The sequence below is a fragment of the Carcharhinus amblyrhynchos genome, chromosome 19 (genome assembly GCF_965287045.1).
Source record: "Carcharhinus amblyrhynchos chromosome 19, sCarAmb.v2.hapA, whole genome shotgun sequence".
Lineage (NCBI taxonomy): Eukaryota > Metazoa > Chordata > Chondrichthyes > Carcharhiniformes > Carcharhinidae > Carcharhinus > Carcharhinus amblyrhynchos.
The window spans coordinates 30,423,124-30,444,822 of record NC_137342.1 but is presented as its reverse complement, the minus strand read 5'-3'; the positions used below and the strand labels follow the sequence as shown (position 1 = coordinate 30,444,822).

At 40.8% G+C, this 21,699-nt stretch overlaps 1 protein-coding gene across 2 annotated transcripts in view; it reads left to right on the top strand.

The window, feature by feature from the left end:
• slc26a5 (solute carrier family 26 member 5) overlaps positions 1-21,699 on the top strand; it is a 61,687-nt gene that overhangs the window by 12,924 nt on the left and 27,064 nt on the right. For both annotated transcript variants that reach the window (XM_080207464.1, XM_080207465.1), the window contains exons 2-8: positions 1,017-1,219; positions 8,084-8,223; positions 11,204-11,314; positions 15,362-15,537; positions 15,840-16,004; positions 16,372-16,524; positions 18,124-18,206. In XM_080207464.1, the coding sequence (XP_080063590.1) occupies positions 1,083-1,219; positions 8,084-8,223; positions 11,204-11,314; positions 15,362-15,537; positions 15,840-16,004; positions 16,372-16,524; positions 18,124-18,206 (965 nt within the window). In that variant the 5' untranslated portion in view covers positions 1,017-1,082. The remainder of the gene's footprint in view (positions 1-1,016; positions 1,220-8,083; positions 8,224-11,203; positions 11,315-15,361; positions 15,538-15,839; positions 16,005-16,371; positions 16,525-18,123; positions 18,207-21,699) is intronic.

Below are 21,699 nucleotides of genomic sequence, written 5' to 3'. Positions count from 1 at the left end.
TAGTCACTGGTAAAGATGTAGATACGTGATCCAAAGTTTAGCTCAGCCAAAGTTGGGTGTGTTGGTCATGTTAAATTACCCCTTTAATATCTGAAGATGTGTAGTTTAGGTGGATTAGCATGATAAATGTGCAGGGATAGGATGGGTGGTGGGCCTAGCACTTCAGAGAGTTTTGGGCGCTTTGGGCATTGGAAGCATTGGGTCAGGAGAATGGCAGAATACCACTGGGGTATCCTGAGGAGTAGGGGTCAATCTATTTTAAATCATAGTTAGTCTGAAGTTTAAGTGCTTTTTCTCCCTTCAAACCCTTGAGTGTAAACTGGTGGAGCCATCTGCAGTTAGCAATTTAAATCACCTTGATGCATGTAAGTTACGCAGCCAAGCTAATCAACACCTGTGGTAGAGTGGCCCCTTTAAGGGGGTGGGTGTTTGAGTCACGTGATTCCCAGGGCTTAACAGGAAGAAGCGTGCGAACCGCTGCCTATCGTGTGTTAGGCCATGGGCCTTGGTAGGAGGGAACCTTCAGTACGAGCTTGGGAGTTGGTGGGAACAGATTGATACTGTACTGAGGGCGCAGTAGTTAGCACTGCTGCCTCATAGTACCAGGGACCCAGGTTCGAATCCTGACTTGGGGAAACTGTCTGTGCAGAGTCTGCACGTTCTCCCTGTATCTGCATGGGTTTCTCTCTCAGCCTGAAAGGTGTGCTGTTTAGGTGCATTTGCCAGGCTAAATTCTCCGGCATGTGTACCGGCATGTGGTGACCAAGGGATTTTTACAGTAACTTTGTCGCAGTGTTAAACTAAGCCTACTTGTGACACCAATGAATAAACATAAAACTATATACAAGTTTTTAAGTTTAACTTTCATTTAATAAATCACCATTGTGGTTCAGGGCTTCCTCATTGAGGTATCTCGCGCAAGAATAGCACCTGTACCTTGAAAGTGGGAGAAGTAGCCACTACAATCTGTTTCAATTTCAAATCACAATCTAATTCCATTGTCTGCTTTCTTGTAGTTGATTCACTGAAAACAACACTTGCAACTTCTTCTACACAATTTGATTAAAAACTTCATTTCCAGTATGGAGATTTCTGAAATAAGTCTCCCAAAGTACAATGTCAGCCGCCCAGTTTATAATCTGGAATCTTTTCAAGCCCGTCTACATAGGAAGGAGAAACCGAAGCCATCCAGAAGCGCCAAGTTGCTACAGTATTTTCGGTATGTTTTGTAAGTTTTTTTTTAATGAAAGCTTCAACATTACAAACTGAAGCAAGACTACTCGTAATGACATAAAAGCAAAATGCTGTGAAAGCTGAACTAAAAATGAAAGCGCTGTAAAAACAACAGGTTTGGCAGAATCTCTAGGGAGAGAGAAACGGTTAATGCTTCAAGTCCAATTTAACTCCTAAGAACTGGATTTTGATGAAGCCATATTGGACTCAATGTTGATTCTGTTTCTCTTTCCAAAATGCTGCTAGACCTGCTGAGTTTTTCCAGCACTTATTTTTACTTGAGAAAAGTTTCCCTTGATTTTGTTTTATTCTGAAGAATTTAATCTCTTGCCCTCCCTTCTGTAGCCATTTCCATCACTGTCCAAACAAGTGACCTGCTTTGTAGTTGGCTGCTAGCTGTATAGTAGTTGATTTGCCTTCAGTTGATCAAATTTTGTCATCCCAACCTCTTCCACAAGTGAGAAACGCAATGTGGAAGTTGTAGTACAGGGTAATCTGGCATGAATTCCCATGTTGTGTGACTTTCACTAAACTCTGCTGATCAGCATTATCTTATGGGAGGGCATGTTCAAATATTTTTGTTATGATACAATAAGGGGAATTGGTTCTGTGCATGTTCAGTGTTCCCTGTTGTGTCTGTGCCTGATGTGGGTATGCCGGCGTTGGACTGGCGTAAACACAGTAAAAAGTCTGACAACACCAGGTTTTAGTCCAACCTATTTATTTGATAATATACTCGCAAGCTTTCGAGGGGTTACCCTCTTTGTCAGGTGAATCCCATTCACCTGACAAAGAGGGTAACCCCTCGAAAGCTTGCGAGTATATTATCAAATAAATAGGTTGGACTAAAACCTGGTGTTGTCAGACTTTTTACTGTGTCTGTGCCTCAACAGCAAAAGCAATTTTCTTTATAGTATTCAGTTATTATTTTAGACAACTAGTTCCATCATCCATATGCCATCGTAAGTCAAAGTATCACTTCAGAAGGACGACCTAATTTTCCATATCACCTTAAAGGAAAATTTGACTTTTCATGGAAATACCTTTCATTTTTGAGAGTTTTCATGCTGACACCCCAAATGGCTAATTAGTTAATTCTGTGGTAATGAGCCAAGAAGATCCTGAGTTCAATGTGGATTAGATTAACCAATACTATTTGCACTTGGCACATCAGATATTAAGCTCCCTACAATTTGGTATAGAACTATAGAATCTTGCAACATGAAGAGAAGTTTCTTAGCACATGTCCCAGCTCCCTTGTTCACCCATGAACTTGCAAATTAGTTCTCTTCAAATACATGTTTAATCACCTTTTGAAACTTAAATGAAACTTGATTCCACAACCCTCTAAGGTTGTGTTCGTGATCCTAACAACCATATGTGTCAAATAATTTCAAAAACTTATTTGCCGGAAGAAACAAGGTAGAGGCAACTGCCAAAGTCCCTCATTTTCCTTTAATCTTATCTATCTCAGTTTCTCAAATCTTTATCATCCTGGTAAATCTCTTCTGTACTCTCTCTCCAAAACCTTGACACTTTATACAATGTGCTGTCCAAAAATGTACCTATTATTCCAACTGAAACCTAAGCAGTGCTTTGTAAAAGTTTAGTATGATTTGTTTTTGTATTCAGTGATGCTGTTTATGTAACCATCCACTTGATCATTTTCACTGTCACGTTCAAAGATTTGTGAAGTTAGCACTCCTAGGATATCACCTCAAATTATTCCCTTTAGTTATACTGATGAAGTATAAAGCTATTTTGTACCTATTTTATAGAATAATGGAAACTAGATATTAAGATTATAACTTTAGGTCTTGCCCAATTTTTTAAAAATAATTGATACTCTGTCCCATTTTATTCCACAATCAAATTGTGATTTTCAGATCTTTGCTATCTATTATTCTGCATATCCGATTAGCCTTATTTCTTTTGTGTGCTATAAAATGATCTTGCAGTGTTTTAGTGTTTCCTGTGCTGGGTTGTTCTTTGTTCTTTGTTCTAGAGCTAGGCTAATTTTAGCTTCTGAGGTAATGGATTAGGGAAAAAGAAAGTTCTCCTTTAATTGTATAAATCAGTTTTCCTGTGTGTGTATATATGTGTGGTTTTTGAATGCAAAATATTGTTTGGCATATCAACTTGCAAAATCTGACTTCCAGTGATTTTTTTGAAGGTCTGTCTATAAATTTCCATCCATACGCAGCACAACGTAGGTTAAGCCCTCTGGGAATTGGGTACTAGATTTTTAGTTGAAAAACTAACACAAGTGAACACTGTGCTAATGAACAGTAGCATTAGGTGTACAAAATTTATTGCACAGCTCTCAACTCCAAGATAAATGCTTCTCTGGAACAAATTTTTCCCACAATATAGTCCTAAGATGAAGTTTGCAATATAATTTATTGAATCACTTCAAGCAACTAGAAGAATAAATTTTGTTTTCCTGCAATTTTTGCAAGTTGTCCTTTGAGTATTGTTGAAGTACATTTAAATATGCTGTTATTGGAAGAAAGGTAGCTAATTAAATATTTTGAAGTGTTTATTATTTTCTCCTCATTTGTGCTACTGCTGTCAGTTGGGAAGAAAATATAGTCTAGAAACAAAAACAGAAATTGCTGGAAATATTCTGCAGGCCAGGTAGCATCTCTGAAAAAAGAAACTGAGTTAATGTTTTGGGTTGATGACATTTCATTGGAATTGGAAGTAGTTAGAAATATGGCAGTTTTGAAGCAAACATCAAGGCAGGGATAGGGAAGGATATAATTAAAGGTCAGGGATAGGTTGAAGAGCGGAGAGATTAAATGACAAAAAAAGAAAATGGTACAAAGCAAAATGGGGAGGTAATGGAACAACAAAGAGATAAAAGATGTATCTCAAGGGGCTGTAAATGGGAAAGCACAGTCATCGCCAATGGCTGCCAACCAAAAGGCATTAAATAAAATGGGGGCAAAGGTTGTGATCTGAAACTGTTGAACTGAATGGGTGGCATGGTGGCACAGTGGTTAGCACTGCTGCCTCACAGCATCTGAGACCAGAGTTCAATTCTAGCCTCAGGTGATTGTCTGTCTCGTGGAGTTTGTACATTTTGATTTATTATTGTCACATGTATTGGTATACAATAAGTATTGTTTCTTGCGCACTATGCGGACAAAGCATACTGTTTATAGAGAAGGAAAGGAGAGGGTGCAGAATGTAGTATTATAATCATAGCTAGGGTGTAGAGAAAGATCAACTTAATATGAGGTAGGTCCATTTAAAAGTCTAATGGCAGCAGGGAAGAAGGTGTTCTTGAGCTGGTTGGCACGTGACCTCAGACATTTGTATCTTTTTCCCGACAGGAGAAGGTGGAGGAAAATATGTCTGGATTGCATGGGGTTCTTGATTATGCTGGCTGCTTTTCTGAGGCAGTGCGAAGTGTAGACCAAGTCGATGGATAGGCTGGTTTACATGATGGACTGGGCTTCAGTCACAATCCCTTCTAGTTTCTTGTGGTCTTGGTCAGATCAGGAGCCATACCAAGCTGTCATACATCCAGAAAGGATGCTTTCAATGGTGCAGCTTGAAAGGTTGGTGAGAGTCGTAGCAGACATGCTGAATTTTCTTAGCTCCCTGAGAAAGTAGAGGTGTTGATGGGCTTTCTTAACTATAGCATCAGTGTGGAGGGTCCAGGACAGATTGATGATCTCCCCATGTCTGCGTGGTTTTCCTCTGGGTGCTTCAGTTTCCTCCCACGTTCCACTGACGTGCAAGTAAACTTGATTGGCCATGCCAAATTGACCCTTTGGGCCCGATTTTTACCATTGCGTTGCGCCCGTTTTCAGGCACGAAATCATAGTAAAGTTGGGCGTGAGGCCATTAACGCGATCCATGCCTGTGTCCACGCAAATGCAGTAAAAAGTCTGACAACACCAGGTTTTAGTCCAACCTATTTATTTGATAATATTCTCACAAGCTTTCGAGGGGTTACCCTCTTCGTCAGGTGAATTTCACCTGACGAAGAGGGTAACCCCTCGAAAGCTTGTGAGAATATTATCAAATAAATAGGTTGGACTAAAACCTGGTGTTGTCAGACTTTTTACTGTGTTTACGCCAGTCCAACGCCGGCATACCCACATCATGACTACTCTCCACGCAAATGCCCACTTTACCAAGGCCCAAAAAATGGCCACGATCCGATTCACGCCCGAAATGGGCACAACAGTGATTTAAATGTATTTGCATGCATTTAAATTGAATTAATGGGCTGCCCGCCCAACTTTACCAGTATTTTCCCCCTTTACTGTCACGTTTGCCTGTCCAGATTCGGTGTGAAACAGATACACTTGGGCACTCCAACTTCTGAAGAGGTAAGTTCAGAACTTCCAACGGCACTGACTCATCGGTGGTGGGGAGGGGAGATGGGCCCTATCATTCTCTGGTGAAGTGGGGGCGGGAGGCTAGATCATTCTCTGGTGAGGGGGGAGGGGGTCCCGATCGTTCTCTGGTGGGGGAGGGGGGGTGGCAGGGGAGAGAGGAAGAAGTCAGATGTATCTCTGGTTGAGGGAGGACATATCGTTCTCTGGTGGATGAAGGAAGGCTAGATCATTCTCTGGTTGGGAGAAGGGAGGAGGAGGTGGGTCAGATGCATCTCTGGTGATACGAGGAGGGAGGCCAGATCGCTCTCTGGTAGGGGACAGGGAGGGCGGGGGGGTGGCGCAGATTTCCAAGTCGGATATGAATTGCACCCAGATTCAGCACTTAGAATGAAAATGGTCAAATCAAGCCCTTTGTGCCAGAAGACTAGCAGGATAAATATGTGGGTTTACAGACGTAGGACATGGGTGGAATTGTGTAGTTACAGGCTTGATGGGCTGAATGGCTCCTTCTGCACTGTAGTGATTCTATACTACTTCACGTTCATTCCAACATGCAACATTTCACTTACTGGTATCAAATTGCATCTGTCACGTGTTTGCTCAGTTCACCAATCTCTCTCGCCTACACAGCAGCATACTTTTGTCTCAGGTAAGACAGCAGCTGCCAAATGGCATACGTATTTTTGTAAGCAGCTAAGTTCCAACTGGCATTGTGAAAGTATAGCAAACTTCTTTTAGACAATTTAAAAACGTAACTTTTCTAAATCTGTTTATGTACAAGATCGTTATATAGTGATGCCTTCAATTTCTCTGCAAACCTCGTGCAAGTCTTGGGCAACAAAATTATACTGAACTTGACGCTATAAAGTTCTGAAATGTAATGTGCAAACATGAGCTGATGAAATGCAGTATGACTGATGTATTTGAAATCAATAATTATGGTTCATTTCAAAGCTGTTTCTTGGAGCCATTTGGAATTTTGCATTGGTGAGTATAAGCCCTCATTTGCACAATGGGTCAGTTCTGGCATACAGTATGATTATTTGCCAAGGTTATGCAAATTTCTTGAGCTTTGGGAAATCGTTCTATCTTTCTATTTGTTAACCTTCAATGCTTTTGAACTGAGCTGTAGCACTAGGTTATCGGTAAAAACAGCACCAACTTAATGCTGAAGAGGAATCTAAACTTGGGCCTTCTGAATTGTATATATTGGTGCTGCATAAAGCATTACAGTTCTTTATTGCTTTCCAAACAATTAATTCTGTAGGCTGTATCTTTCCTAACCAGTTTGAAACCTCAATTCACAGAATGTGTTTGAATAATGCACTCTTGCCTGTCACAGTATAGTGAATTTTCTTACTCCAGTGGCTTCTTTTCCTGTGTCTACATAATCATACCTCCAGGATACCCTGTGATTCCGTTTTTGTGCTCCTTTTTTCTATGCATTTCTTGGGATATTGACCTTTACATGCACTTTTCCAGACATCCTTTAATGTACTTTACCTGGAGCTGTACCTCTCACCAACATGTCTTCTAATTTCTGTTTGCCATGTACCTGGCTGTACAGTCGTGCACCTCTTAAAGGGAATACTGTTTCTACACAACCTGTTTGATCCCTGTGTGACACATTCCCAATTTTGCAATCGCATGCCGCACAGCTTGCTGGGAATTTTGCATTCCACCATTCTTGATTCCTACTGTCCGACTATCTCGCATCAAGTTATAAGTGAGCCAGAACTTTTCTCTAGCTTGAACACTGGGTACACCAAATCTTTTCTATCTAGTTCCTAGAAACATTAGTTTCTTTACCTTAGCACTTTAATTCTATTGTCCTAAATGGCTGGTTGTTTATACTGAACCCTATAGTGTGAAACATCTGTTCCTGTTTGACCCTGAGCTAAGCTTTAAGCCACGTATTCTGTTATCAATATCACTTATTTTCATTTCTGAATGCTTGATTGTCTGTGCCCTAATGTCAAAGTATTGCTAGTAAAATAATGATCTATAGCTTTGATACCTCTTAGCTGGTCTTGTCGAAAGTTTAATTGAACTGTATTGTATGCCATTTGTTCACCATATCCTTTGTCCTTTTGACCTCCATTAGTTCTCATTTCTACAGCATTAATTTCAAGATGGACTCCAGTCCATCCATTATTTCACCCTACCTACTTCTATGTTCCAACACACTGTTCTGATATTTGACTCTACTGCACTTGCAGTACCAGGGCCGTTGGCCATCATGGCTCTCCACTCTCAAATCTACTTTACCTACAAAATTTATCTTGAACTAGAATTGAAAATCTGCTTGCCAACTGCAATAACCTGACAACAACAAAAATACAGATGATATCACCTTCCACTAGAAATAAATTTCAAACAGTTGATCGAAGATTTATTAGGGCATCATTGACCTCATCACCTGCCCTGCTGCTTTTCTATTTCAGCTGAGCTCCATTTACTTAACAACAAAACTTATTTATTTTTGTTTTCCAAAGCTGCTCAGCCAAGAGGGCCAAGTCAATCGTCCTCAGTTTTGTTCCCATTCTGGAATGGCTACCCAAATATCCAGTAAAGGAGTATTTACTCGGAGACATAATTTCAGGTTTGAGCGCAGGAGTGATGCAGCTACCTCAAAGTAAATATTTTTTTTATGTTTTGAAGTAAAAATGTGTTTGGAAATCATTTATTTTTGTAAGATTTTATTTGTGCCAGTATTTTAGATTTTGCCTGTGCCCCGTTACATTGCATTTGTAAGTTTTTTTTTTCTAGTCTACCTTCACCTTCCAAAGCTTATTATGCAACATGCATGTTGTGTAAATAGTAAAAAAAATTTTAAAAATCCAAATTGCACATTTTTTAGCAACGGTCTGAGAGTTACTGATCTTTAAACAATACAAATTAATTTAAACTAAGCCAAAAGACTAAAATCCATTGCACGGAACACAGTCGGCAGCATTGAGACTAAAAGAAAAAGTAAATGGGGAAATAATCATCAGAAGATGGTGAACTTGAGCTTGTAAAACATGAAGATCATGAGAGAAAGTCAAAACCAAAGAAATAAAGAAGTGTAAAGTTTTGCAACTCTCATCAGTGGTGCAGTAGAATGAATTTTTTTGCCAGTACACAATAGTCATCAGAATGAAAGCAACAATTGGATCAAGGACACTAACTAAACACCTTTTGACCTATTCTCTCAAACAAGTCTCAATTTTGTTTCTATTGTTGCCCTGACCGCTCCCTAATTTGACCACAGGCTCATTCCCTGTTACAAATTGACATGCATTTAAGTACATCACAATACCATGACCTCCCAAATCACTTTCCATCCAATTAAGCACATTTTGAAATTTTGTAGTGCATGAAAAACGATAGTTTGTGCACAACAAGCTCCCGCTTGATCTGTGTTGAGACTGATGACGTTTTAAAAGATTCAGACTTCTAGCTGATAGCTGAGAGAATGGCTTAAAATCTCATGCTTTAAACTTTTACTGTATAAAACTAAGGTACACAACACTATTGACTAAACACTTTTTGCAGGCAACTCGTTCTTTAAAGTACAGAGAGGAACATTCCTTTTTGCGCATATTATAGTTTGCATTCCCTATGGAAATGAAGTCTTAATAGCCAATAGTCCATAGTTGCACCCAGGTTCCAATGGGTTCCCATATCCCAGTTTCACTAAGTAGACTTCAGGCTCTTTCCTTTAGAGACATTTTTAAATCCACCACTAAAATCTGTTCTGATAAGTTCTTTTTGATTGGGTTAGAGAGTGTCTTCCTTTTGTATCTGGTTGTGTTAGTTTGCAATATCAAGCAAACTGTTCTCTCTGTTGACCCCACAAACCTTTTGCTGTCTGCCTGATGTTTATTGATCTGTAGGGAAGCCTGTAGCCTGATCTCAAAAATGGCTTCCCCCTAGTTGCCTTCCCATGGTAACGTGAAATGCAACCTTGCATCCTGGTAAAAGTGCTAATATGTATCCTTGATCCCAAATCCCTTTCATCTTATGGTTAATAGCACAACTGTATTTAACACTATACCTACAATATCATTCTGGGACTTTGGAATACTCAGGATCTATTCATTGTAAAACTGCTACCGTTGTCTCCAAATGTAAATACCGTGCACCATCTTCTCAATAAAACCACCTAAGCCTTCCTATGATCTCTAACAATCAAATCACCTAGTCTTGCTGTCAGATTGACTGCAGAACTACTCACATGATCCCCTTCATTTGTCCTAAATTTAAAGCTACAGTTACTGTCTTTTAAACATCATTATTGTGGGGTTGTTAATTAAGTAAATAACGGGTTCATCTGTTTAGGAGTTAATTGAAGGCTTTCTTTGATGCACCTCTTTAAAAATGGGTGTTATTACATCTCTTTTCAAAACTCACTTGTTATGTCTTTTTGTTCCCATAAATTTAAACAGTCTTCATTGGGTATATTTCTTTCAGCACATTATGTTACTTAGCACATGACTGCAGTGCAGCAGCAAAATGTGGCACACAGACGTACATTCTTATGTTTCTATTTCTTTGCGTGATGAAGCAATCAAACATCACTAACATTCCTCTGTCTCTTGACTCATTGCTAACTTCCTTTTGCTCTCTAAAGTTTATTTCACTTATTATTGCTAGCTACATGTCCACAAAACTAGTTGAATGCCTTTCATATGGCAGAGCTAATTGGCAGGTTGTTTAGGATCATTCAATGACACTAAACAGCAAAATGTGGCACCCCAAATGTGCATTCTTATGATTAGATCCAATTTCTTTACAAATGATATTGCAATCATTCATTCTGCCTCTTGATTCATTGCTAACTTCCTCTTCCTCTTTAAAGTCCTTTTTTTATCCTTGTCAGCCACATGCCCTCAGTATAGCAGAACTAATTGGCAGAGTTGTTTAGGATCATTCAGTAATACTAAGCAACAAACACAATGTTAACTTTAATAAAAACAGAAAATTAGGAAATGTTTAGCAAGCCTGACAGCATTTGTGGAGAGAGGATTTTCAAGTTGATACCTTTCAACAGAACTGAAACATGCTGATGAAAAGGAAGCAAAATGTGGAGAGTAATGCACGGGGGTCACCTGCAAAGGCTACAGTGAAAACTAATTTGAAAGGCTATAGTGCTTGATTGAAAAGTGAGACACTGTTCCTCAGATTGAACTTCACCACAACAGAGATGATCTCTGCCCCACCCCAACATTTTGTTTCCAGCAAAACAAAAATGGGCCTCTTGGTCTTGTGCTACACTGAAATAACTGGCTGAAGAATGTGGTACTGCATCAGGAAAACCCAGCACACAACATTCACAAGAATGTACTCCATGCAGCATACTTTGGGCAAGATCTGTGGAGTGCCTTGAATAGAATATTCAATAATAAAGTTGAAAATTTCCAATAGGAACAATTAAGTCATTGATGTGGGCACATTATTTTATATAGCTGAGCAAGATATTTTGTTTTGTACATAAATAACTTGATAGATCTATGAATTACAAGTAATATTGTTTATTTTGCTTTCTACTTGGCTCCTCCATTATTTAGTGGTATATTTGTTCTTTTGTTAAATAATGCCAGCTATGCTTGATTCTTTTCTTTTCTCTTTAGGTTTAGCATATGCCATATTGGCAGCTGTGCCCCCTGTGTTTGGGCTTTATACTTCATTTTTTCCTCCCCTGTTGTATGTGATCTTTGGATCATCAAAACATGTATCAATAGGTATGTTGTGTTTGAGTTTTAGATATGTCATTGTTCTACTTAGTCAATTTAGTGGCTAAAATAACTTGTTGTAACATTTTTCTGCTTTAAGTTTAATAAACAGCTTACATTTATGTAATGCTTTTAAAGTAGAAAAACATACCAAGGTGCTTCACAGGGTTATATTCCATCAAGAATGGATGCTTAATTTTAGAACTGCAATTGTATGTGATGCATGTCAAAAAGGTTGGTCATAAATAGGTTTGAAACAAGGTTGAAGGAGCCGAAGAAAGATCCTCGGGCCTAGAGTTTTGAGGATTTGACCACCATTTAGTTTTTTCAGAAAATTGTTGGCTAGAGAAAGTTAGATATGGGGGAGGCCAAAATGCAGTTTAAACACAAGGATTAGAATTCTAAATTGGCAACATGGGGCAATAGGCAGTGTAGATCAACAAGTATAGAAACTTTGTCTAGGTTTGATTATGGCTGTGCCAAAGTTCAGATAGGAGGCCGACCAGAAGAGCACTGAACAGTGGAATCTGGAGGTGCCAAAGGCATATGTGAATGGGTTTTGGTGACAGTTGGGCTAAGATGGGGAAACATTAATGATGGAAGTTGGTCATCTTTGTGATGGTGGAGATATAGATTTGGAAAGCTGATGTAGAATGATTGAGAGCAGTTTGGTTCAAGCTGAGACATTGATCAAGGAGGATTGAATTAATGATGAGGTATGAAGTTAGTGGCTGGAATGACAACACCAAAGAATTTAGAAAGCTGGTGGCAAGTATTTTGAACCTGACCTGATGGGTTCGATTACGTCACCATAGGGGAACATGTTGATGAGGAAAAACAAAGCCAAGGGGCTCAAAAGCAAAGCCTTTTTAGAGGTTACGTGGCTATGATAGAATAGGTACGAGTGGAATCATTCGAGCACAGCCCCACTGACCTGGATCCTGAGGAAGAGATTTTATAGGGTGGTGCAGTCACCCATGTCAAAGGCTGCAGAGAAGTCAGGAAGGGATAATGTCATAGATTTGTAGAGGTTTACAGCACAGAAACAGGCCCTACGACCCAACTTGTCCATGCTGCCCACTTTTTTTAAACCCTTAAGCTAATCCCAATTGCCCATGTTTGGCCCATGTCCCTCTCTACCATCTTCCCCATGTAACTATTTAAATGCTTTTTAAAAGAAAAAATTCTACTTGCCTCTACTACTACCTCCTGGCAGCTTGTTCCAGACACTCACCACCCTCTGTGAAAAAATTGCCCCTTTCAATGCTTTTGTTTTCTCCCCTCTCACCTTCAACCAATGCCCTCTAGTTTTAGACTCCCCTCCCTTTGGGAAAAGATATTGACCATCTAGTTGATCTCTGCCCCTCATTATTTTATAGACCTTCTTAAGATCACCCCTCAGCTTCCTACGCTCCAGAGAAAAAAGTTCCAGTCTATCAGCCTCTCCATCAAGTCCCAGTAGCATCCTAGTAAATCATTTCTGCATTTCTTTCTAGTTTAAAAATATCGTTCCTATAATAGGGTGACCAGAACTGCACACTGTTTTCCAAGTGTGGCCTTACCAATGTCTTATACAACTTCAACAAGACATTCCAACTCCTGTATTTGATGTTCTGACCGAGAACATGCTGAATGCCTTCACCACTTTGTCCACCTGTGACTCACTTTCAAGGTGCTTTGAACATGTACCCCTAGATCTCTTTGTTCTGTAACTCTCCCCAATGGCCTACCATTAACTGAGTAAGTCCTGCCCTGGTTCAGTCTACCAAAATGCATCACCTCGCATTTGTCTAAATTAAACTCCATCTGCTAATCATCAGCCCACTGGCCCAATTGATCAAGATCCCGTTATAATTGCAATAACTTTTTTCACTGTCCGCTATGCCACCAATCTGACTGTCATCTGCAAACTTACTAACCATGCCTCCTATATTCTCACCCAAATCATTAATATAAATGACAAGTAACAGTGGACCCAGCACTGATCTCTGAAGCACACCGCTGGTCACAGGCCTCCAGTTTGAAAAACAACCCCCTATAACCACCCTCTGGCTTCTGTTAGGAAACCAATTTTGTATCCATTTAGATACCTCACCCTGGATCCCATGAGATTTAACCTTATTCAACAACCTATCATGTGGTACTTTATCAAAGGCCTTGCTAAAATCCATGTAGGTAACATCAACTGCACTGCCCTCATCTAACTTCTTGGTTACCCCTTCAAGAAACTCAATGAAATTTGTGAGATATGATTTTCCACTCACAAAGCCTTGCTGATTGTCCCTAATCAGTCCTTGCGTCTCTCAATGCCTGTAGATCCTGTCTCTTAAAATACCTTCTACCACAGATGTGAGGCTCACTGGCCTGTCGTTCCCAGACTTTTCCCTGCAGCCCTTTTTAAACAAAGGCACAACATTTGCCACCCTCCAATCTTCAGGCACGTCACTCGTGGCTATTGATGATTCAAATATCTTTGCAATTTCCTCCCTAGCCTCCCACAATGTCCTGGGAAACATTTCATCAGGTCCCAGGATTTATCTACTTTGAAACGCTTTAAGACTGTCAGCACCACTTTCTCTGTAATATGTACACTCCTCAAGACATCAATATTTATTTCCTTAAGCTCCCTAACAGCCATGCTTTTCTCAGTAGTAAATACTGATGAGAAATATTCATTCTGGATCTCACTCATCCCTTGTGGATCCACACATAGATGACATTTTGATCTTTAAGAGGTCCTACTCTCTCCTTTGTTACTCTTTTACCCTTTATGTATTTGTAGAAGGTCTTTGGATTCTCCTTTGCCTTATCTGCCAAAACAATCTTGTGTCCCCTTTCTGCCCTCCTGATTTCTCTCTTAAGTCTTCTCCTACGCCCCCATACTATTCAAGGGATTTGCTTGATCTGACCTGCCTATGCATGTCATGTGCCTCTTTCTTCTTCTTGACCAGGGCCTCAATATCCCGAGTCATCCAAGGTTCCCTACTTCTGCTAGCCTTGACCTTCACTGTAAGAGGAATGGGCTTACCCTGAACCCTGGTTAACATAATTTTGAAAGCCTGCCACTTATCAGATGTCTCTTTGCCTTCCCACAGACTCCCCCCAATTAACTTTTGAAAGTATCAGGCAGGAACTTTCTTTCACTCAGCCAGCCAGTGGAAGATGCGAAGGCTTATTGGAGGTTCACTGAGGGTAAAGATTGCAGTAGTGGGCTTAGGAGCCAAGTTTCTGCTTCATTTGGATTGGACCGTGTAAATTGTAGTTCGGGAGGCATCATTTCTGCTTAAATTCAATGCCACAATTTATTGGGTACAAATGCCAACCTCAACAATGTTGAATTTGGTATGTGCTGGCAATAATGCAATGTTGCTTTTATATCAAGCCCTATCACAGTGGTGAATTAATAACCCTATTTTAACATTGCCGAATTAATTTTTTTGTTTAAAAAAAAGAGAACATTGTTCAGGGGTTCTATTTGTAGATACGCAGGGTAGAATAGGTGTAGGGTGATGCGGCGGCGCGGCTTGTTGGGCCGAAAGGCCTGTTTCCCGTGCTGGGTTGTTCTTTGTTTCTTTTGTTTCTTTGTTTTTTTCCTTGATTTAAACATTGCCACTGCGCGCGTTATTCAGTCTCTTGCTTGACATCCCAATTTAAACCCATATCCGATAATCTGTTCAATTTGACAATTAGCATTGATTGTTTTCAATTCAACAGTCAAAAATGGAACTTTATTTCTCCCATGGGATGTGGGGGCGCTGGCTAAGCCAGCATTTATTGTTATCCCTATTGTTCTTGAGAAGGTGGTGTTGAGCTGCCGCCTTGAATTACTACAGCCCGTGTGGCATAGATGCGTCCAAAGTGCCAGGACTTTGACCAGTGACAATGGAGGAGAGGTGATGCATTTCCAGATCGGGATGGTGAGTGTCTTGAGGGGAGCTTTCAAGTGATGGTGTTCCCATAAGAAGCCAAAAAACATTCTCTGGGCTATAATCTCTAGCATAAGTAGAAGGAACCGATGTCATGGTGATAATTGAAGTTTTTTGTTCCTTATCCTAGGCACCTTTGCAGTAATTAGTTTGATGGTTGGTGGAGTTGCTATAAAACTTGCCCCCGATGAAATGTTTGATGATTCTTCTATGAATGCCACTAATAGCTCTGGATCGCATGAGGCAAGAGATGCAATGAGAGTTAAAATAGCAGCAGCTACGGCATTCATTTCAGGAATTATGCAGGTAATCGGGAAATGAGGAAAATCAAAAGAGAAATTCAAATGTAAACTTTACTGCTATGCCTAATCGTGAACTGATACTTGCCTGCGTTGAGATTCTTTTATCTTTGATCCATAAACTTTCACTAGAACCTGTGTGACTACGATGACTAACATTCTACAAATCCAAGGCCCTGTTTGACTCATTTTTCTGGTTAAAGGAGATTGACAGACACCAGCAAACACAGATGAACATAAAGCAAATCTGTTCTACTTTGATCATGTCTGATTTACTTCTCAAATTAATTTTGTTTTCTTCTTGAGCAGTTTTGCCTTGGGCTTCTACATTTTGGGTCTGTAGTTGTTTTCTTGGCTGAACCCTTAGTACGAGGTTTCACTACCGCTGCAGCTGTGCATGTCTTTGTGTCTCAGTTGAGGTACCTTCTGGGAATCAAAACCAAAAGATTTACTGGACAGCTGTCGGCAATTTATGTAAGTAGCTGAATACCTTATGTTTTTTAAAAAAATAACCTTTTGACAAACCTTGAATTTCATGTTTTGATGATCGTGTTTTCTAAAGCAGTTATGATGTAGAAGAAAGATCAAACCATCTTTTGCACTTGTTTATTTACCCATCTTCATTTCTTTTGCTCTTTTTAATCTTGTGCATAGAGCAACTTTTCAAGTTCCTAATAATTGGCTCTTCCTCCAGCCAAAGTTGGATTTTAATTCTCCTGGGTATACACCTTTCTGTGAAAGCTGAGGGGCTCTGATGGAACAGTGACCCGTTAATCGTTAAAATTTCATTTTAGCTTTTCACATGCATTCTGGTGACAGCTAATTCTAATTTGTGTTCCAGGCTTTTATTGCTGTGTGTACCAATATTAAACAGACAAATATTGCATCGTTAATTCTCGGGCTAATTTGTATAGTCAGCCTGTTCGGGGTGAAAGAACTAAATTATCGATATAAAAATAAATTTCCTGCTCCCATTCCTGTGGAACTTATTGTGGTAAGTGCAAGGCTCTTTTTTCCTTCCCTGAAGATTTTTTGCCTTGTGCATTAGCAGCACTGCTGAACATAGAAATTGGTTTAACATTGTGTCAGGTTTCACATCCTGACTTGATATTTGTGTATGACTGCGTGAGCATATAGTTTACTCACCAACTAGCTTGCTGAAACTAAGGATAATGTATTGCTTCTTAATGGGCTCTATCTTGCCTATCTATGTTTCTTTGCTCCAAAACAATCAGTTCTCCCCACCCGCCAATAAGTGATTTCAACTGTTTAAATGCAATTTATGTACAAAATAACAAAGGCCTGCATTTATAATAGTACCTTTCATCACTTCAGGGTGTCTTAATGCTTTTTCTAGCCAACAGAGTTCCTTGAAGTGCAGTCCACTATTATAATGTAGAAAACACAGTAATGTGCATGCAGCATGATCCCACAAACAGCAATGTATAAAGGGCAGATGATCTGTTTAATGATATTGATTGAGGTGTAAATATTGGCCACTGTGCTGGGGAGAAGTTGTCTGCTAGGCGATCACAGGTGACAGTGGCAGGTGATCTTTTCTGTCAATCTGAGAGGTCAGATAGGGCCTTGTTTTAACTACTCAGCTGAAAAATTACACTTTAAACAGCAAAGGAATTGTTCAGTACTTCTCTAGTGTATCAGACTAGATTATGTGCCAGTCCAATGATGTGCAAGTTAGGTGGATTGGCCATGCTAAATTACCCCTTAGTGTCAGGGGGACCAGCTAGTGTAAATGCATGGGGTTATGGAGATAGGGCCTGGGTGGGACTGTGGTCGGTGTAGACTCATTGGGCCAAATGGCGGCCTCCTGCGCTGTATAATTCTTTGAATGCAGGACTTAAGTTACATAGAGAGCATGGAGAAGTTGGGGATTGTTCTCCTTGAAGCAAAGTGAATAGGATTAAATCATTAAGAATTTAGATAGAATAAATAAGGTGACTGTTGTCAGTGGCAGGTGGATCAATAACGCGAGGCTCAAGAATTCAGGCAAATGCCAAAGGAACTGGATTCCAAATGAGAAATTTTTTTAATGCAGCGAGCTGTGATGATTGGAAAGACGCTGCCTAAAAGGTGGTGAATCAGATTTGATCAACCTTCCAGGAAAATATTGCTAATCTTTTGAAGAAGAGATCTGTGCAGTGCATAGGGACTAACTGGGCAGCTCTTTCAAAAGAGCCACTGCAGGCATAATGGGCCGTATGATCACCTGTATTGTATAATTCTATGAAACCTCTGAAGCAACTTTCCAAGATGGGAGTAATACCTTTGAGCTACAGCTAAGACATAATGGCAGTAACTCCTTAGTTAAATGAGTGTTAAAGAAGCGCAACAGCACCTTCTGGCTCTCCCCACCCTCACCAATCTCTTCATTCTATAAGAGCAGTGACCGGAATCCAGTCAAAAGGCTCTGGCATGAGAGATCAGTGAAGCAATCCATATTTAGTTATTTTTCTGGCTTGGGAAGTTCTTTCTCCACTTATTATTGTTGTCATAGTTTTTCTTTCAATGTAGTAAAAGTAACTATCTTTTCCAATTAAAATATAGATTGTAACCTTGTGATTTTTCTTTTTAGATAATTGTCAGCACCGGTGTTTCTGCTGGGATGAACCTTACGGACAACTATAAACTGGCTATTGTTGGAGACATCCCCAGAGGGTAGGCAAAGCATTCAGGGCTAATTGTCCAAATGATGCATCAGTTTCAGAATTCTGTAACACTGATCAATATCCTTTTGGTTGCATGCGTAAAGTCAAGTTTTTTTTACATTGTTTCTAATATCAGTGTTAGAAGGCATGGCAATACATTGACTTGATGGGGAGAGGTGATAAGGGGGTGGATGGGAAGGCAGTAGAATAAATCTTGGGCTCTGCGTAGGGGATTGGTGCTACATGAGACAGGCGGGAAGGATGGGTGAATGTTGCAATACAAGACAATAGGAGACTTTCGTGGGTAGAAGGGAATATGATGTGAAGATGCTGGCATTGCACTGGGGTAAACACTGTAAGAAGTCTCACAACACCAGGTTAAAATCCAACAGGTTTATTTGGTAGCAAAAGCCATTAGCTTTCAGAGTGCTGGCTGCCCCTTTGTCAGGTGAGTGGGAGTTTTAATCACTAACGGGGCATATGAAGACAAAAACTCAATTTACAGAATAATGATTGGAATGCGAGTCTTTAGAGCTAATCAAGTCTTAAAGTTACAGACAGTGTGAGTGGAGAGAGTGTTAAGCACAGGTTAAAGAGATGTGTATTGTCTTCAGACAGGACAGTTAGTGAGATTTTGCAAGTCAAAGGGGTTATAGATAGTATGACATAAACCCAAGATCCCAGTTGAGGTTGTCCTTGTGTGCAGGACTTGGCTATCAGTCCCTGCTCAGCGACTCTGCACTCTCATGTGTAATGAAGGCCACCTTGCAGAACACTTACCCGAAGATCAGAGGCTGAATGCCTGTGATCGCTGAAGTGATTCCCAACAGGAAGAGAACAGTCTTGCCTGGTGATTGTCGAGCAGTGTTCATTCGTCTGTTGTCGTAGCGTCTGCATGGTCTCCCTAATGTACCATGCCTCAGGACATCCTTTCCTGCAGCATATCAGGTAGTCAACATTGGCCGAGTTGCAAAAGTGTGGATGGTGTTTTCACGTGAGATGATGGCATCCGTGTCAATGATCCGGCACGACTTGCAGAGGTTGCCGTGACAGGGTTGTGTGGAGTTGTGGTCACTGTTGTCCTGAAGGCTGGGTAGTTTGCTGTGGACAGTGGTCTGTTTGAGATCATGCGGTTGTTTGAAGGCTCGAAGTGAGGGTGTGGGGTTGGCCTTGGCGAGGTGTCCATCTTCATCAATGATACGTTGAGGGCTCCGGAGAAGATGTCGTAGCTTCTCCACTCCGGGGAAGTACTGGACGACAAAGGGTACTCTGTCCACCGTGCCCCATGTTTGTCTTCTGAGGCAGTCAGTGCGATTTTTCGCTGTGGCGTGTCGGAACTGTCGATTGATGAGTTGAGCGCCATATCCTGTTCTTATGAGGGCATCTTTCAGCGTCTGGAGGTGCCTGTTGCGATCCTCCTCATCTGAGCAGATCCTGTAAATATGGAGGATTTGTCTATAGGGGATGGCTTCTTTGACGTGTTTAGGGTGGAAGCTGGAGAAGTGGAGCATCGTGAGGCTACGTCGAGGCCATCCTAAAACCCATTGTACAAAGAACCCCCAGCTTTTGTCGCGATATTACGGACTTCCTACAGAAACCCAGCACACGTGGAGCAATTGAACCAGGAGCACTCCTGGTCACACTGGATGTCTCGGCACTCTACACCAGCATCCTCCACGACGGTGGCATTGCTGCAACTGCCTCAGTACTCAATGCTGACAACTGCCCATTTCCAGATGCAATTTTACAACTCATCCACTTGGTCTTAGACCACAATGTCTTCACCTTCAACAGCCAGTTCTTCATCCAGACACACGGAACAGCTATGGGGACCAAATTTGCACCTCAGTATGCCAACATTTTCATGCACAGGTTCGAACAAGACTTCTTCACTGCACAGGACCTTCAACCGATGCTATACACTAGATATATCGATGACATTTTCTTCCTTTTGGACTCATGGTGAACAATCACTGAAACAACTATATGGTGACATCAACAAGTTCCATTCCACCATCAGACTCATCATAGACTGCTTTCCGGAATCGCTTACGTTGTTGGACACACGCATCTCCATTAAAGACGGTCACTTCAGTGCCTCACTGTACCGCAAGCCCATGGATAACCTCATGATGCTCCACTTCTCCAGCTTCCACCCTAAACACGTTAAAGAAGCCATCCCTTACGGACAAGCCCCCCATATACACAGGATCTCCTCAGATGAGGAGATCGCAACAGATACCTCCAGACGCTGAAAGATGCCCTCATAACTCAGCCACCTGATATGCTCTGGAAAGGATGTCCCGAGGCATGGTACATTGGGGAGACCACGTAGACACTACGACAACGAATGAATGAACACCACTTGACAATCACCAGGCAAGATTGTTCTTTTCCTGTTGGGGAACACTTCAGCGGTCATGGGCATTCAGCCTCTGATCTTTGGGTAAGTGTTCTCCAAGGCAGCCTTCATGACACATGATAGCGCAGAGTCACTGAGCAGAGACTGATAGACAAGTTCTGCACACATGAGGATGGCCTCAACCAGGATCTTGGGTTCATGTCACACTATCAATAACCCCCATGACTTGCCTGGACTTGCAAAATCTCACTAACTGTCCTGTCTGGAGACAATACACATCTCTTTAACCTGTGCTTAACGCTCTCTCCACTCACGTTGTCTGTACCTTTAAGACTTGATTAGCTGTAAAGACTCGCAGTCCAATCGTTATTCTGTAAATTGAGTTTTTGTCTTTATAAGCCCTGTTTGTGATTAAAACTCCCAATCACCTGACAAAGGGGCAGCCAGCGCTCCGAAAGCTAGTGGCATTTGCTACCAAATAAACCTGTTGGACTTTAACCTGGCATTGTGAGACTTCTTACTGTAGAACAGAATATACAACTGCTTTTTGGTTTGGGTGTCAAGAGGTTAGTGTTGATTCTTTTGGGTTTAAATCTTTTGTTCACAAGAATTGAGGAGTCCCAGGACTTAAAGGAGGGTGTATGTATTTGCTGCTTCATGGGGGTGCAGGGGGAAGAGGAGGGTGTAGTTTACGTGTTTGGGTGGAAGGGGCAGAGTTAACTCCTAGTTTGGGATGTCACTCCAAATATAGTATCATCGGTGTTGGTTTCAAATTCAACTTGTAGGTCTTGAGAGCATTTGGAACATGCGTGCTTCACTCACCATAAACAAAGCTAGCCACCCTTCCTTCCTTCTGTGTAGGGTTGTGAGTTAATATTTCTGACGACCGTCCGTTTGGGAGTAGAGTGTGGGTTAACAGGACAGAACCAGTTATGAGGAGAAAACAAGTGATTTATGGAGGGAAAATTGTTCATGTTCATAATGTATTCATTCAAACTTCTTGGTTATAAACAGTCTCTTTACAGTAAATGAGTTAATGGATATTCAAATATACCCACTGCTGTTTTTTCACTCAAGTTTGGGAATATCTGGTGTTTTCATGTTTTGCAAGTTGAATGAAGCTTTGTCTATGCTCCCACCA